Source organism: Pelecanus crispus, chromosome 9 (genome assembly GCF_030463565.1).
Source record: "Pelecanus crispus isolate bPelCri1 chromosome 9, bPelCri1.pri, whole genome shotgun sequence".
NCBI classification, from domain to species: Eukaryota; Metazoa; Chordata; class Aves; order Pelecaniformes; family Pelecanidae; genus Pelecanus; species Pelecanus crispus.
This window is the reverse complement of record NC_134651.1, coordinates 13,731,893-13,749,864: the sequence shown is the minus strand read 5'-3', so window position 1 is coordinate 13,749,864 and position 17,972 is coordinate 13,731,893. Positions and strand designations below refer to the sequence as shown.

Here is a 17,972-nt window from a genome sequence, read left to right as displayed (position 1 = left end):
TTGGTGGCAAACCAGAGAGAAGACATTTCTGCCCCCACTATCTCACTCTAAGCACTTGCTTCCACTCTCCACCACATTTTCCCCCTTCCTACCTTCACATCAAAGATATTAAAGAAAAGCAACAAAATAAAACAAAAAACCCCAAACCACTTTCCACACCAGAAAACAATGACAGAACACTATTAAACTCACCTATTGCAATGCAGCAACATTTCTCACCCGAATAGCCACCTTTCACTGCAAACAACATTTCTTACAAAGAGCTAAACCCAAAACACCAAGGGTTGACTTACCGTGGGGGGAAAAAGACACAAGCTCCTGAGGAAAGCAAGACCTAGGTTTGATATGGAGCATGCACAGCCCCTCCTCTGTTGCTTTAATCTTAAAGGCTGGTGCCACCTGCTTTCACTGATACAGAGTCAGATCTGATGCAGGGTGCAGCTCAAGCACCACTGGGGTGTATGCCTGAGTCCATCAACCTCCTTCCAAAAGTAAGAAAGACTCACAACCAAGAGACAGCATAGTTTGCTTTGGGTTTTCATCCAAAACAGGCTTGGAGCTTCAACACTCTGAACTGCCCCTGGGTTAATAGTAGAGTTTATGGGGAAACTAGAAATGAATAAGGTATCTCAGTGAAGCTGCTGTGTTGGGTTTCAAGAGATCCAAGCACCTCCAGTTCTCCTTAGCTTCCCTTGGAAGCTGGAGCTTCTGGGGTGGTTTGTGTTTCTCCTGCATGGTGTGCAACCTCTCAGAAACTATCAGTGTGGTTTATAGATGCTGAATTTCATGGCTTGATATTGGTGTAAAGCCATAGTGTAAAATTTTGTGAGAAGAAATCTTTCACAGTAGGGACATGCGAAATGATTTGGAGCTTTTTTTTCTGCTTGTTGCCGAAGTTAGACGATGTTGATTTCTGCTTCTCCCCACCAAATGTCTATCAATGATGTACAGTTTTCTATCACTGGGTCTGTAGTCCTCGGTCAGTGGACAAGCAGATGGGGCCAGAGAAGTCTTTCTTTGTAAGCTACAGATTTTGCTGTTTTTTCGTGAGATATATTCCTCTGAAGGACCTGCTACCGGAATGCTTAGGAAACTTTGATGCAAAGAGAAGAAAATCTACTCTTATGAGGAAAGCACTTCCACATTACACAAATGAACCCAAATAATAATTAAAAATGTCTAAATAATGATATCTAATATGGCTCATTTTATTCATAGCTCTCAAAGTGCTCTACAAAGGAAGACAGTGTAATTACTCCCCTTTTACCTGTGGGAAAACTAAGGCACCAGGAGGTCACAGGATTACTCATTGTTACTCAGCAAGCCAGTTGTGCAGCCAGAAATACAACCTTGGTCACCTGAGTGCCAGTCTGGTGCTACTCAAAAAGGAACTAGTGAATTTGGGCGTCTAGATAGAGAAATTCAAAAAGGCCTTAATTTCTTCAGGTAGAGCATGCACTACACTTCCTAGAGCAAGAAACCCCCAAACTTCGTTTATCTTCAGGCACCAAAATTCTGATGCCCAGGAATGAACATCAAGGCTGCAGAAATGCTTTAAGCCACACTCAGACTTCAGTCTGGAAGTAGAATTCAAACCCAGATGCCCAGACTGAAAACTAATCTTTCTTCCTGAATACTTACAGCAGTTAACCACTTAACAGCCCTTAATTCATACACAGATTAATGTATTAGCCATCAACCATTATGGGATGTGCTCCAGATAGAGAAGTAAATCACAGCAGAGAAGTCGGCAGCCTCAGCTCTAGCAATCCCAATCCACATGCTGGTCCCTGCCTTCTCTGGTTACACCTTGAAGTACATCAAAAGCAATGGTAAACAAATGATTTAAAGTTCATGAGCATTACACTTAATTGCCTGAATCTTGGTGTTAATTGTATTTTTAGTTCTTGAGTGGGGAGGGGGCTCCTTTTCGGACCGCACTGTTAAAACTCGAAGAACTTGGCAGCCCTTGTCCTGCTGGAATTCCCCCGGCTCTGCATTTTAACACTGCAGTGATTTGTAGACATCGCTACCTAATGAAGCTCACAGCTGTGCAAGAGGAGAAGGAAGCAGGGTCTGGCAGCACAGGACAAGCGTGCGCCTGGCAGGCAGTGTCATCTGGAATTCCCCAAAGCGTGGAGAGCGCTTGTCCCCCACGGCCCATCAGCCACCCTCAGCTGGCAAAGCACACCCTGGAAGCACCTGTTAGAGACCTTTGGTAACCAAACAGGTTCATTGCTGTAAACAGGGGGGTCAAAATGAAAGCCCATGGGTAGACAGGCAAGCTCTCACCCCCCTCAAAGAGGAGATTGCTGTTGAATTTCAGGGATCTGTATTGCACCGCTATCTATGCCTCTTTCTGTATTTACTTCATCAACAAGCAGCCCCTATTCCCAGCATGAACTGCACTGTACTACGCATTTTCCCATTTCTTTCTCTGCCTCATGCCATATTGCAAGGTCTTGGCTCACAATCACCCAAGAGAGACAGACTCCCATCCCAGCAGAGGCAGGTCCTGCCGAACTGCACTTACAAATATTTACTATCCTTTAGATTTCCAGTCCAGCTTTCAGATTTCGCTTTTTAAAATCTAGACTTTCAGCAACTTCTTTAAATCCTTTAGATTTTCCTCCCATATAACACTGCTCCTATGTGTTAGTCCTATAAAATATCTCTAGAAGAAGAGTGATGGATGCACGGGTTTGGAAGGGCAAATGTAAGGAATAACAAACACCAACAAACAGAATTTTTTTGAGACAGAATATAACTTTCACCCATGGTTCAACTGTCCGTTCTTTTTTCCCAGATCCGATCTGCAATGTCACTGAAAAACATGTGGACAGCAGTATGGGTTATGGGGAGGGGAAAAGGGCTCTGTGACACTGCTGGTGTCCTACCACATCCATTAAGGACAGCCTAGAGAGGACTATTAGCTTCTTCCTTTTCTGTAGGCAAATGACGCTTGTATTGTGCACGTCCTGTTTCAACTGTGAGATATGTCATGTAGAGGAATTAAAGCAATTCTGTCTCAGAGGAACGCTGATTACATGGCTTATTTAAACTCTGTGTTCTGCTAGAGTCTACTGTAACAGCGCATCCCGATCTCTCTGTGATTTAAATTTCTCTTTTGGAAGCATATACGTGTGAGCAGAATGGAAACGGGTAGGAAGGGGTGGTTCTGCTTTCTGGTTGCTCTTTACTCGAGCCTTCAGTGTGCGGGCAAGACTGACCTGTATCAAAGAAAGTGAAACTGGCTGCACAGAATGATCCTCCTAATTCACTATGCTTAAAAACACAAGGGGGATTTTTTTCCATTCATCATCATCTTTCAGTTAGAGTCATCTTGAGTAAGTCTATGCCCACGGTGGATGCAACATTTGCAGCTTTGTGGCGGCCCCTCAAAGCACATTATATCAGCACAGCCCTGGGCCCCATGCCAGTGCCCTGCTCCAGCGCTGGCAACAGAGCTCCTTTGGGAGAAAAAGGCTCCCGCTGCATTCCCATGCTACCGTGCCAAGGTGTTCCCAGATTGGGCACTGTATGGCCTGCTCCCTGCAAACTGCTGGGAATGGCTTCTGGAGGCAGAATGGTTCAGAATGCTATAAGCAACTCCTGCAGCTCAGGAACCCACCACATCTCCTATCTGCATCTCATCACATCTGCTATCTACATGTCATTGTTATCAGCCTCACAACTGTGACCACTTCTACATAATAGAGGCATTTCTTTGTCCTCAGGGCTTCAGGCAGCTAAACAGTCCACCAGCACTAGAGGAACTGTCCCCTAATTGTTGGAGCAAAGCCACCCCTAATTTTTTTTTTTTTCCCCTCCAAGGATTCCTTCAGCATCTTGTGAACTTTCCCAGACCTCTGTCTTATCTCCCACTCAACCTTGGACACCCCCTTCTCCACCCTCCTCGCCCACCCTTGGAAACTACCTCCTCACCCAGCCGCGGACAACCCCTCCCCTTCTGCTCAGCCCTGACACCCACTCCCTTTCTCAGCAGGGGCCCAGAGAGATGAAGCTCTGGTCAAGGTGAAAGCACTGCCACAGCAATTCCTCCACCCACCCACTGCAGTTGGTGCTTTCTAGTCTGGGGTACAGAGCCCTTGTAACCTCCAGAAAAAACAGCCAGGAGCCTGAGCAACCCGCGCTAGGAAGCCCAGAGTTAGAGCACAAGCCTGGGGCTCAGGACACCCAGCTCAAGCCCTGGCCCCTGGGTGGCCTGTCCGTCTTTGCCCTTCCATTCCTCCAATATAGCAGTGCCACCAAATTTGTAAAGCACACAGAGACCTGTTGACCGTCAGTACACCTCCAGGGAAACATGGTCCCGAGACTTTCCAAATTTAAGTAATAAAAGAAAATCTAAATCTCCATCCATTTTTACAAAGCATTAAACCCAAAACCAATTAAAAAGCAGTTGCAATTGTATTATGTTGTAACTAATTTTTCCAGTCAATCCCTTCCCCAAACCTATTCACAGTGATGGTTAAAAGCAGTGCCCATCCAGAGAGGGAAAGGTCAGAGCTGCTGGGCAGAGGTGAGAGCTTTTACTGCAGTAAGTGAGAAAGTCTTCTCAAAAGCAACACAAGCGGAAAATCCAGGCCCAGCCCTCAAAATTCTGACGTATTTTTAAGCCAAGTCCAAAAATAAGTATTGTAAGATAAACTTTACAGGCAAACTGTTCAGAAGCCACAAAACATTTTCAGGTCCATTTAAAAAAAAAAAATCCCTTCAATCTAAGCAATAGATATGATTTGCTCAGTTTTAGATACCCAGCTGAACATGCATTTGGGTCTACCTTTCAAAGTTTACTGCAACACAAGACTTTTCGCAGTCAGCTACCCAGCCCTGATAGTTTTACAGCAGGACAAACAGAGTGATGCCTCCTCCCCTGGGTGCAGGAGCAGGCAAGCACAGATCTCTGCGGAGAGGTCTCCCGGGTTGGTGCTGCTTCCATCCCCTCTGCCACACACCAACCTCTGCTGCCCAGCTGCAGCTCCAATTAAAGACAACACGGACCATCTTTTGGGCCTCTGGGGGGACTGCCCATCCCAAAATCACCCCGTGACCCACTCATACATCATCAGTAATGGTTTGCAGGAGGTGCCTGGGGGCACGTCCACAAGCTGCCAGGGAATAAGGAGCCTCGGAAGATCTCTGCTGTTGCATTCTGCTGCATAGTATGGGGGGATCCCTCACCATTTTGGGGGAGGGGGGCAGGGAAAGGCAGGTGTTAAATGCTTAAAGCAGCTAACCACATCCTTTCCAGTTCAGTTATCCAGATCTCTGCAGTATGAGGGAATATTAAAAGAAAAGAAAGCCACAGCCCCAGAAATGACAGTGGGTGAGGTCATTTTCAAGAGATGACAGTCATGACAAAATACAGCTATTACAGGCCTTCATCACTACTGTTCTGTAGTGATTTTAGGTACATAATAAAGAAAATTGAATAGTTCTGAAGAGGCGATGGCCAGAAATCTGACCTTCCTGAGGCTTGCTGAATCAAATTCCCCGTTTCAAGCTTTGCTCATCAGTATTTTTCCTGTGAGCAGAGCATTCACCCAGTAACAATATCTACAGCAGTTCATCGCTGTTCATTTTTTACAAGGAGCTTGCTTTCAGTATTTCCCACAGGAAATGAGGACGCCTGGGTTTTCCTTCTTTTAACTATTATCTGCTGAAATTTTGCAGTGTTGAGTGCAACCAGCATCTCTCAAGTTTCACTAGTCTACCTCCATCACACCAATACAGAGACCACAACACAGAGTAAGAAATTACTTTATTTATTACAGATGGTAAAATAATTCAGCCAAGCGCATCAGAGCTTCAGAAAGACAGTGGGGGTGTCAGGAACTGGCTCTCATAGATACTACGAGCCTCTAAAAGAGGCCAGAGCTAGGGAAAAAAAAGAAATAAGGCACCAACAGAAAAGTTCCACTTGCAGCCACGGTATAGGAGCAAGGAAAGACCTCGGCTGCATCCACACAGCTGGTCTGGCCTGGGTTCAAGGTCTGGTTTGTGTATTATCCCTTATCTACATACAAGCACATTTTTCAGATGTGGCCCTGGCCTGAGCTCTGGGCTATCTGGAGAGGAAATGACTGTGAGCTCTGTTGAGCCGAACCTCTAGTTTTATGTAGCATGGGCGAGTTCAGCATGGTCTAGGCTGAGCTTCCTACAGTCCAGTCCGGCACCAAAGGTCCTGAGCTCATCTCTTCCTAAGGACTGTGCACCATCAGAGCAAGTGCCAGCTGCATGCAGCACATCGCCAAGCAGACATGAGAGAAACCCCCAGATAAAGGATTCACCATTAGCATGGCCAGTCCCCCAAACCAGGGACACACACTGTGCTGGGTAGCTGCTGGGGAGATCTCTTTGGGTTCCTGACTGGCTTGCTTTTTAGCACAATAAAAACGAGATTACATCATGCAAAGAGCAACTGTTGCAGTCTAGGGACCAAAGCCAGAGCAGTATTTCTCCCAAAGAGTAACAGGGTTAAAAAAGGAAAAAAAAAAAAAACCAAAAACCACAGTAGTTTGTACCTGTTTTAAAAGACACAGTCAGAACCCAACAACATCTCATACGCAATGCTCATGCCTGCAAAGATGAAATCAGGCTCAGTGCTTCTCCCAGGGAGCGCAGGGACGAGGCATCACCTGAGGAACTCTCACACTGCTGATTTACATGGTATACAGATAGCACCCAGCCGAGCAGATAATAGGTCATTTCAAGCATTGAATTACATGGAGCCCTTCCAATGCAGATCCACAGAGGCTGTAAACACTTGGTGCAGCACACAGCCACTCCTGACCATGAGATGTGCGTGCCTCATTCAGCCTGTTGCTGCAAGGCTCACTGGAGGAAGAGGAGACTTTTGCAGCATGTGACTGTGGACTTCAGAAAACCAGGTAAGGCCAGCTCAAATCTCCAGGCGTCTGACTGCCCTCCATATCCCTGAGGTAAAGATGCTGGGTGTAGATTTGTGGGTCAGGACTGAGGTGCTCAGGGGGCTGTGCTGTCAGGTCTGGTCTTAGCAATGGGCTAAACTGAGCACATGTACTCACCCTCCTGCACCAAACACCATTTCTGGGGTGTTTCCAGCTAGCAAGAGAGAGAGTAAGGGGCTTCTGCTTCTGTTCTCCCTGGTTAAGGAAGTTTCAATCCCCTCCAAACCTTTCCCGAACACCAATGCCACCCAAAACCCTCCAGAGACAAACAAAATGAGAGATGCAGGATTCATCTCCCTCCCACCTCCGCTACAACTGCATCCACTGAATGGAATGTGCTTTTCTGGACCAAACCAACAGGACTACCCAGGCTCTGTGGCATGGCAAAGGCTTGCAACAGCATGGGCTTTTCTGGCTGTGCTTGCAGCCCCAGTTGCTCATGCTGGGGTTGCAGCCCTGCAGCAAGCTCTGAGCTCTGTTTAAAGCCTGGCACAGGTTTCCTGCAAGCAGCCCTTTCCCTGCTTGCACTATATCACCATCAGTAGCATTAAGGGCCTATGTTCCCCAGGACACTAACACGCTCTGCCAAGAACAGACTTTCTTTTAAATTTACTGATATTTGAGCCTTTTTGACATGTGAAGGAATCGGATCCCCTCTCTGCCGCGGTCTTCCCAGCAGCTCCTGGGGTTTGTTTGCCCAAGTGCTTGCTGTGCTGCAGCTACAACCCCAGGTAAGGCACTGAGCACCCCTGCACACTCAGCAGCAGGCACCAAGTTGCTGCTGTCCCAGTTCATATAGGACAGGCATTCCCCAAATTCGGCTGCCGTGAGGAGGCGGCACAGAGAGGCTGGCAAGGGGACATCCCGCACGGGCCTCAATATGGCCCCCAACAGGGGAGGAAACAAAGCAAGAGAAATCGTGCAACCCACACTAATTTTCAGCCCTGGGATACTATGCATGGCAGGGCATTTAGTCATATAAATATAGTCGGAGAGGAGAGGGACAGCTTCCCCAGACAGAGAACATGAAATACATGCTTCTTTTTTAGGACAGGAAGGTCTCAGACTGTCTACCACAAAAGACTCATGACATTTTGAGTTGAGCCAGGTAAGACTCTTGGCTCCCTAAGGCACCTCTCTTAGGAAAGCTGCTTCAGTCTTCAGTTACTCAAATTCTTTTCTCCATGAACTGCTCAGGGGACTTACAAAGTCCCTCTCTCAAATTCTCTCAAGAAGCTTGAATTTTACAAAAATATGAAATACATCATCACGATAATGCAGAAAGTCCCCAGAACTCTTTAGAAGCAGGAAACTGTAAACAGCAACATCCTGTGTTTCAGTAAATAATTAAAATGCAAAACAGAAACACCAGCAAAGCAGATGTTAGGTGCAGATTCCTGTAATATGAATTCGCTTGAAGCTCCCACTTGTTACCCCCACAGCCAACCTGCTAAATCTGATGCGTTTTGGATGATAAACAATAACTTACATTCCCCATCCCTGCCACCAGTGATACTCCTATGGGAAAGTGAAGTCTTCTGCTAAATACCATGCTGGCTGCATTTTTCAGCACGTAGCAACTCTGTGGCAGGCCAGCTATTGCTAAGCCCAAGGGCAGAGAATCCTCCTCTCAAAAATAAGAGCACTTGCAAAAACCTTTCACTGTGTCACAAAATAGCTGCAAGACAGGACAGATGAAGAACAAAGAAGTAAAAGCAGATTACAGTCCTGGAAGACAGGAACAAGTGAACTGTTTATCAGAAACGCTTCTGGTGTGTAAGGGAATGCTACCTGAAGTGCTCGCAGGATCTTCACTTTTGCAACTATGCCTGGTGCTAAGAAATTACAGGGCTGGCTCCCTATGATTTTATCAATACATTGACACACCTAATGTGATTTATGATTTTTGCTTGTGATTATCTTAAAGCAGTAGCTCCTGGAGTGCTATGAATACATCAGAGTCTCCTGTTCCATCAAAACCAGGAATGATGTTTCCAGCCTGTTTTTTTTTTTTAAGAGGAAAATTCACAAATATGAACAACCAAACTTGGAAGACAATGTAAAGGAATTTTGTTGTTTAACATTAAGATTTTTAATCCTGTAATATTTGAACACCTAATGCCCATGTTAACTCCCAGAGCCAGCTGACCTATGATTTCACAGCTGTCACAGCCACCTCAGAGATCCCACTGACAGCAAGCAGAGCAATCTCACCATTTTGCCCCACCAGCCCTGGCTCCTACTTCGGAGTTTAGAGGCAGATAACTGGCAAGCCTGCAGCTGAGCAGCTGCTGCTTGCAGCATCCAGCTCACCAACACACTGCAAGCTTCTTTCTATGCATTTTTTCAGCATGCATTGACTTAGGTCCAGATCAACACTACTAAACTAGACAGGCATTGAACCTCCCAGGGCAAGGTTTTGTAAACAGGCTTATTTTTATGTTGCAAAGAGCCTGTTGAACCCCTGATCACTTACGGTAGGGTTTCCCCCTTCTCACTCTTGGAGGTGGCTCTTCTCTTTATAGCTCCATGCACTAACCAAATTCCCCTTGCATCAGTATTTATCACATCAGGCCACCTGTGGCATTCAAACACCTGATTGGAGATGACTCAGAAGCAAAATCCTGTTGGGAGATAGTCTGCTACACAGCAGTGATTACAAACAGGCACCAAAAACTCCCAAGTAAGCCCTAGGAACAGATGCAAATGTTTTCATGAAGCTGTCTAAGCAGATAGAAGGATATTATCTATCTATTATCAGCAGACCTAGTCAAACAGACCTCAGAAACCTATTATAGTGAAACATTTTCCTTCTGATTATTTCAGTTTTGATCATGGGCTACAAAATTTTAAATTAAACAGAAATCAAAATTTGAATGGCATTGTAACCATTGGGTCCCACCACAACACCCAAATTCCTATGAAGGTTTTCGCATAAGTGCATAACTAGCTTAGAGCCAGGCACCAAATTAAGCACCAAGTTTCCTTGATTTCTTCCTCAGCTAAGACCCTCCTTCCTCCCCCATGCTTTCTGACACTTATGGACTTTTTTTATAAGGGTTCAATACTCTTTGGCCACTTGTTGGACATCAAAAAGTTTTATTTTTCCCAAAATTGAAACTGAGCCCTTCTGCATTGTATCAGGCCAGAAATCCTTGTGTTTGTTGAGAGGAACCATTGCAAGTTAGCTTGTAGCAGAAGGTACCATGCAAATCAGCCGGGGATTATACTTATAACATGTACCATGAACACCCTAAACATCTCTGAACAGATGAGCTACTGAGAACTTGCTTCTTTAATTTCTTCAGTGTTTTTGGAAGTTGAAGTTGAACAAGATCCTATGAATTAGGTATTCTCTCCTCATAGTAAAAAGGACCTCATGAAAGACTTCACATATTCTCCTTCCAGTCCTTTGAGATCTAGGAAAAAGAGAAAATTATTTGGTTCCACTTTAATCCTTTAAGCAGCACTAAAAGGACCTCCAAGCAGACAAATACCTTCCTATGACAGCCACTCTGAGGGACCTATACCATTTTGAAGATTAAAAGAGAAAAGTGCTGTCTTTAGCAATTACTGTGAATGGGTTCAACCACCTCTCTCTGACATAGAGCAAAGAGATCCAGCGGGGACAAAATGAAGGAGGGCAGCGGGGACAAACAGACTGCAGGATTCTGCCAGGAAGAAAGAACTGAAGATGGTTTAACATGCTGCTCTTAAGCAGTGTTTTACAAAGATCCTATCTTCTAATCCCATCTTCTCATGAGACTGCAGTATAAGAACAGGAGAGCAACCAAAGAATAGACCTCAAAGACAAGATAAATACCCTCCCCTCCTCATCACCAGCATCATCTTAGCGAGGTGCTGGGGGGCAGCCGAGAGGTCCCATGCTGGCAGCGTGTCCTCCCTGCAGAGCTGCTCTGCAAAGCTCTCCCGCCCATGAGGCCACCCTGCAATAGCTATGTCTTAATGCTGTCCCCTTGCGCGTGTCTGGCTCCAGCTGGGGACCCTCCCCCATGCGATTTCTACCTGGGGAGGCAACACAGCCATAAAGGTGACCACCTCTCACAGGAGAGTTCACCGAGGCCAATAAAAAAAAAAAAAAAGCACTGCCCTGGCTCCCCTCCACCTTTCCTTCCTGTATGGAGCCAGTTCTGCTCCTCTAGAAGTCACTGGCTGCTCTGAGCACACCACAAGCTGCTCAGAACAATTTCTGGCCACTCTCTGAGTCTTTGGAAAGTACCTGCTGTATCACTGGCTGTTTCTGCAAATAGATCTATACCAAGTCATGTGGCTTTCCTTACTTGGCTTCAGGTCTTTCTGCCAACATGGCAAATTTGGGCTCCTATCCCAAAGGTGAAGGCAGATGAGATTTGTCAACCCTGTCATAGCAGGAGTTCAGTTATTCTTCAGCAAAATGTAGTACGAGGAAAGAGAAAAAGCATGCAGTTGCCCAAATGCAAGGGTTGTGCAGAGCCTGCACATGGGATGAAACACTCCTGCAAGACACTACCCTATTACAGCTTAAGCAAAGCTCTGTCACAGTGTCACCCAGCTAATACCCAAGTGAAAGGAGAGCTGCTTATGCCAGCATTGATTCACAGCCATGAAGGGACACAGCACCCTGCTGCCTGCGATCCAGAGGGGTAGCCAGCACATTTTGCCTGAACGTGCACACTCCCAACCCAAAGGCAGGAAACCTGCTGTTTCATTACTGCCTATTAGTGATGATGAGCACTGGGTACAGCGAGTTGTTCACCTTTGTGCTGCATTGCAAGCATTAACATTGGCAAGACTCCTATCTGATAATTGCAGTCCGTTTAGCAGCCCTGTTTGATACGTGTGGGAGCCAACAAGGAAAGGTGAAGTGACATGTGTAATGCTCCCTGTGAAAGATCCCTTTGAACCCAGGAGTTCTGGCTGGCTGAGACTAGACCCTGCTCACCAAAATCCATCCAGATACAACACCTAATAGATGATGCTGCCATGGCCCATGCCCTCCCCTCCCTTCCATACCTCAACTAACTTCTGACAGTTTCCCTCATCCTCTTCTAAAAAATAGAAATTTTTTTCTATGTACCTGGTTGGGGGGGTTTTTTTGTTTTTGTTTTTTGCCTGCTTGATTTTTCTTTTTGGCAACCCCCCCAAAACCCAGAACCATGTCTGAGAAACCAGGTTGCTGCAGGGACCAGAGGATTTCAGGGTTGTTCCTCAAGCCTCTGTTATTAGTGAGATTTGGGAGGTTGGGCTGTATCACGTTGTGCTGAGAATTCAAAGCCAGAAATGAAAGAGGAAAGAGCAGCTTGCGTGAGAGGCCTTTCATTCAAAAGGGAGGAGTGAGCTACAGTGAACGCCTTCAGCCATCAGTGATGTGAAATCCTGAGGCCACCAATTAGCCTGGGAGCGGGGTGAGCAGAGCAGGCAGGACTGTAGTCCAGTGCACCAGCAGGTGCATTCCCAACAGCCCCAAAAGAAGAGACCTCCTGAGTAAAACACAGCCTAATGACCATTATTTCCAAGAACACAAGTAACTTATCTGTAAGCATCACTCCCCCAACCAGACATTAGCGGGGGGGGGGAAGCAGCTTTGGAGAGAGAGACTAATTACATAGCTCTCAGCAGCTGGACTTTGATCATAATTACAGTTCCTCCTTCATCTTACATTAGCGGCTTTCAACTGCAGCTAGGTGGGCACTTCTTGGAAGGTGGAAATCCCACCCATTTCAGTTAGCTCATTTTATGACTCAGAGCTAGCTAGGTTTTCTGCAGCACAGGATGAGCTCCCACGGTACCATCCAAACAAATAATTCATGGGGGTCAGTGACTTGGCACTTCAACACAGGTGCCTCTGTCCTTACAGCAGCACCTTCCAAGACCCAGGAGCCAGAGCACTGAGCCTGCTTTATCACTTATTTCGAGCATTTTATGCAAATCCCTTCAAAAGGGAAGGAGAAGTAGAAAAACAGTGAGGTTTTTGTTCAACTCTGTTGTTGCTGAATTTTAGCATCTCTTAGCTCTTTCTATTTAGAAGAAAAAAAGATGAGCCCACTCAGGATATACCTTTCCAAGCTCACTTCAGATGTTCATGTGCTGCATTTGCATCCCTCACTTCTGCACAGGGATGTACGTCCCTGTCAGTGCCCAGTGCCCCTCTTTCAGCTGGGCTGCAGCTCCAGCACTGAACTCCAGTGCCCACAGTAACAAGTGGGGCTTGTGGAGGACGATGCTGCTGTCCCATGTCCCAGCTGACTTGTCTGTAGTACTGTGCGATGCAGGGGGTGCTTTTGTTTTAATGCCCGCATTTACAGAGAAATAAGTAGCCTAAATGAGAGAGCTGGGCTGTTGAGACAGTCTGGAGTGGCCTGAACAATAACACACAGCACTGGGAGTCTGGGCACCCAGCTATTTTTTCTCATCTGTGGCAATGAATTACTGTGTTGTTTAGATATACCGTAGCAAGCAGCACATAGTTTCACTGCTGTGAAGCGACAGGCAGTAAGTATACAAGCGTTATAATGGCACATTAGTTAACACTCCTAAGCGTGATCTGTGTTCACTTCTTGACAGAGGAAATGTTTTAGCTGACTCCCACGCTGTCTGCCTGCCGGACACCCCCAAAGTAAAGAGATTAATAGCTGAAGCAACAGCAGAGGGTAAATGTAAGCCACAATTCTTAGAGCTAACTGGGATTTATAACTGCTTCTCCCTCCACCCAGACCTACAGGAAAATCTGTGCGATACCCCCCCACCTACTTTAACAGGGTTTCAAACACTTTTCACTATTGTTGTTTTGCCAATATGCTTCAGCTCAATGTTACCAGTTTGCTGTTTAGATTATTACTAGATATAATTTTAAACTTGCAAGAAGCACACTGGTGTTAGCTAAATAAAGCACTTTGACCACATCAAAGCAAAAGTGTTTCAAACTGTGTAAAATAAATGCAATTATGAAACTATTCAATTTTATTAAATCAGTCAGACAACTGTCACCCAGCACATCATGAATATCCAACGAATGGAACTTAAAGCTGAAGACCATCTATGTCTTTAGACTGAAAAAATATATCTGGGACAGACTTTCAGCTGATTTTGACCTGTGGCAGAGCACAGCCACTAATAACTGGACAAATGCCACTCTGAGCTCATGTAAACAGACATGCATAACAGCTGAGACACATTATTACTCTAAGCTACATCTTGATCAGGTTTTATGATTGACAGGTGTCACAAAATTTATCCGTCCCAAGCTGTCCTGAGGCTTCCCATACTGCAATGGTCACTTAAAAACTCATCACACTGCTAAGGCATGCGGTGAAGAACAGCATTTCTAGTGAAAGGCCCGACTTGCTGGAGGATGCAGATTTGAAGGTGAGAAAGGCCCGTCTAAAAATTTCTACAGAATACAGCCAAGTGAATTTTTTGTCCTCAATTCCTGCTCCAGCTGGGTTTTTTTGTCTGAGCTGCAGCACCAATTTTATGAACCTGTTCTTTGACATAGGATGCGATGTGACTGGCAGGAGTTCACGGGGTCTGGGAAGCTGTTCCAGAGCTCAGGTACGCTTCCCAGTGTATCTTTACACTTTCCAATTTTGTGGTTTTTTTTTTTTTTTTTTCTTTTTAAATTTTCTATTTGGGAATTTGCTTGCCTGTGGCTTCCAGCCACTGAAACTTCTTCATCTGCTCAAGACCCCACTGCTGCCAGCCTGAATCCACCTTCCCAGATGGGCACCGCTCTGATATTGCTCCTCTCCTGGACACGCGCGCACCCCGCCAGGGTCAGCAGCACTGGGCGAGTTTGCAGGAGATCAGAGCGGCGCTGCGTGTGCCTGGCCAGCCCTGGGGCTCATGTTGTGGAAGGTCTTGCCGGGGAAACCAATACCCCCGGCTTCGTTCCACATTCCTCTGCCACGGCAGCACGGCCAAGGACTGCGTACTATTTCCCAGCTCCCCTCTTCTCCTTCCCCTCCGCTGGCCCCAAACGTGGCCCCTCCTCGCTGCCAGGTCTCCACACTCCTCCCCAGGACTGTCACACAGCGGTGGCACCGAGCACCCAGTGGATTAAGGAGGGAAAAACACCCCACAAACATTGCAACAAATCATACTAGTGGGGAAAAAAAGAAGAGATCGCAAAGCTGCCCTAATGCCGTGGGCTGGGTGACAGTGGCCAAGCCCTTTCTTCAGCAGACAGCTATGCAACAGAAGCAGCCTTCCCCAGCACCCCGCAGAGGATGCAGAGTTGAGTTAATAGTTAACCCTTCTGAGAACTGAATGCCTTGGTGAGACACCAGCCAGGGGTTTTTCAAAACGCAGCCAGAATCTAGCCTTAAAGTAGCTCGACAAGTGACTGCGCTCAGACGATTTCACCTCTCCGAACTTTACGACTGGAAAAATACCATCTACATGTCATTTACATGCTTAAATATAGTATCTTCTATTGGGAGAAACAAACAAACTGACAATGTGATACCGTGATACCTCGTTCGGACATGCTGTTTTATCTGCTGGAAAGTTATAAAACTCAGCTTAACAACAAAGCTAAAATAAGAGTGGTTGTCAGGCTCTGGTGTTGGCTGTTAAACAGAATGAAAGAATATTCTTGGAGAAGGACTCTCTCTTAGAAGGCAATTTTTTCTTCTTTGGATCTTTTAAACGATTTATTTATCCTTTAAATTCCAAAATCTCAGAGCTTATTAGTTAAGCTCGTATTCTTTCCAGGAGCTTTTTTCATTTAAAGGAACAAATAAACACACTATAGAAAGTTAAAGCAATTCCTGCACTACCCAAAGCACAGAGTATCCTTCTGCTCCAAAACACAGGGAAATGATACTATCAGCTTTCATGTTATTTATCATACATTTTTTTTCCTCTAATGCCAAAGAGGAAAAGGGAGATATCTTATACGGATGCCTATAATTAAACAGTAACCTGTTAGAAAGCCAAAAATAATAATAAGCTCCACTGAGCATGAAGAGAGCGACACATTTTTTCCGCGTGCAGCCCAGCTGCCGCCGGACGATAGCAGAAAAGTTAACAATTACACAAGACACGCAGATCAAACCTGCGATAGGAGAGAGTTACGTCACGCTCAGAGACTCACCGCTGGATGCAGGGATCAGGGTAGTACTGCAAGGTGGTGAAAGGTGCCGGTTCAAAATTCATTTCCTTCAAGTCCCTCTTTGGGTACAGACCAAAATAAAATAAATAAATAGATATAAAGCCAGCAGGCTAAAAGCAATAAGGTCAAGTGGTACACGAGGTACAACTTTAGAGATTTATTTTACACTTGCGAATGGGTGGGATCTCCCAGGGACTTGGCCAATGGGATTCATCAAGTGACCTGAGCATCACCACCAGTCCCTCCTCACCAGCTGGGCATCTTCTGCACAGATATTTTCCCCTCCTCTCAACATCCTTAAAAAACTTTGGTGTACGTCGGCCCCACTTGTTGTTGGGAGCTCATCTGGGGCATCTCTGAACTTCTGATCTCGCTGGTCATTGGTTGCCTTCCCGCCTGACTTCACGGTTTAATTTTGGCAGCTCTTGCGATTTTGCAAACTGCTGTGGCCGCTGGTCATCCTCATCTCCAGATGGCCGGAGTTTCCTCTGCCGGGTGCAGCACCCGTGCTGAATTACATCGTACTTTAAAAGCGTTCCTTGTCAACTCTGTGGCTAATACCTGCATAAAGTCGCCTGGGGAAATTTTCAGTCTCTCTCATGCCACAGTTCAAACAGTCTGTTGTGGTCACAGTTTCAAAAGCTGAATGACAAAATATGGGGAAATTCCTCAATTAAAATTAACTCTGAACTTTTGCTCCTCTGCCTCCCCTTCCTGCCCTCCTCCCCCAAGAAAACTATCAGATGTAATTGTTAATGTTTCCCCTCTATATCTTTTGACCTTTTTTCCAAAGAGAATTGAGATGATACAAAAATCTTTCATCGTTTTACTGTTCTGTAAATAACATACACATTTTCCACACAAAAAGCAACCATAATTTCACATATCTTGAGGAGAAAAGTAAGAAAAAAATAAAAAATAGGAGTCATATATTTTTCAGGCCACTAAAGCCTAAAGAAACAAGAGTGAGGTCTACCAAAACAAACTACCACAGATGAAAAGCAGATTTGATTTTCCTGAAGGAAAAAAAATAGCCAGGAAGGAAGACTTTAAATTCCTTCCCCCTCACTTTTTTTTTAAATTTTTTTAATTCATACAGAAAATCATTCAGGAAAGCAACCTGGTTTGTTCCCCTGTTTTTCCCCCCTCCATGGCTCATCCAAATAGCACAGGCTGTAAACCTATCCTGGTTTTGTGGTTTTGGAGAATGAATGAAATATGAATCAGGAGCTAAATTAAAATGGATTCCAGCAGGAAAAAATAGCGTCCATGTATCTATGCACCAGTGGGATTGCATCTTTGAGCAGACGTATATGTTTGTATATATGAAGAGAGGGAAAGAGGCTGCCCTATATCTCACCTACAGTGCATCTTTTGTGCTGATGTCAGCACAAATGACTACCCAAGCAAAAGTCAGGAGCCCTCAGAGACATCAGCGATTGCCTCTTATTTTTCCTCCCTCTCCGTTTTCCTTGTCGGAAATTTTGGTTCGAAGAATGTCATGTGGAAACATTTTCTTTGCTGCCTGTGCCAGGCTGGCAGGGGAGCTATTTCAGACTTGACATTCTCCACCCACACTGAGCCTGATAGTTCCTAACATCTGTGAATTGTGAATCCTGTAAACTCACAGGGCTGATCACTAGCCAAGTCCAAGCATCTTTTGTTACAATAAGCAGCATTCGCCAAGGAAGAGAGGCTGGAAATGAAGGATGCATTTATTAACTAAAGTTGAGGGCTCCCTTACTGCTGGGACACTCCTTCCTCTGCCTGGCCTGTGGAGGAACAGTAATACAAAACACCTTCCTTCTCTTAGGCTGAGCTCCGGAATAAACACCAAACCTCATAGCCTGCATCATTGGGGAAGCAGTGTGGAAATGTCCAAACCAGGCTCTGCCGGGGAGGGGAGAGGG

General features: G+C 45.6%; 1 protein-coding gene across 1 annotated transcript in view; it reads right to left on the bottom strand.

Annotated features, from left to right (window-relative positions):
* Positions 1 to 16,106, bottom strand: part of TP63 (tumor protein p63) — a 106,190-nt gene extending 90,084 nt beyond the window's left edge. The window contains exon 1 of the mRNA XM_075716034.1: positions 16,045 to 16,106. Within this exon, the coding sequence (XP_075572149.1) occupies positions 16,045 to 16,106 (62 nt within the window). The remainder of the gene's footprint in view (positions 1 to 16,044) is intronic.
* Between the last annotated feature and the right edge of the window lie 1,866 nt (positions 16,107 to 17,972).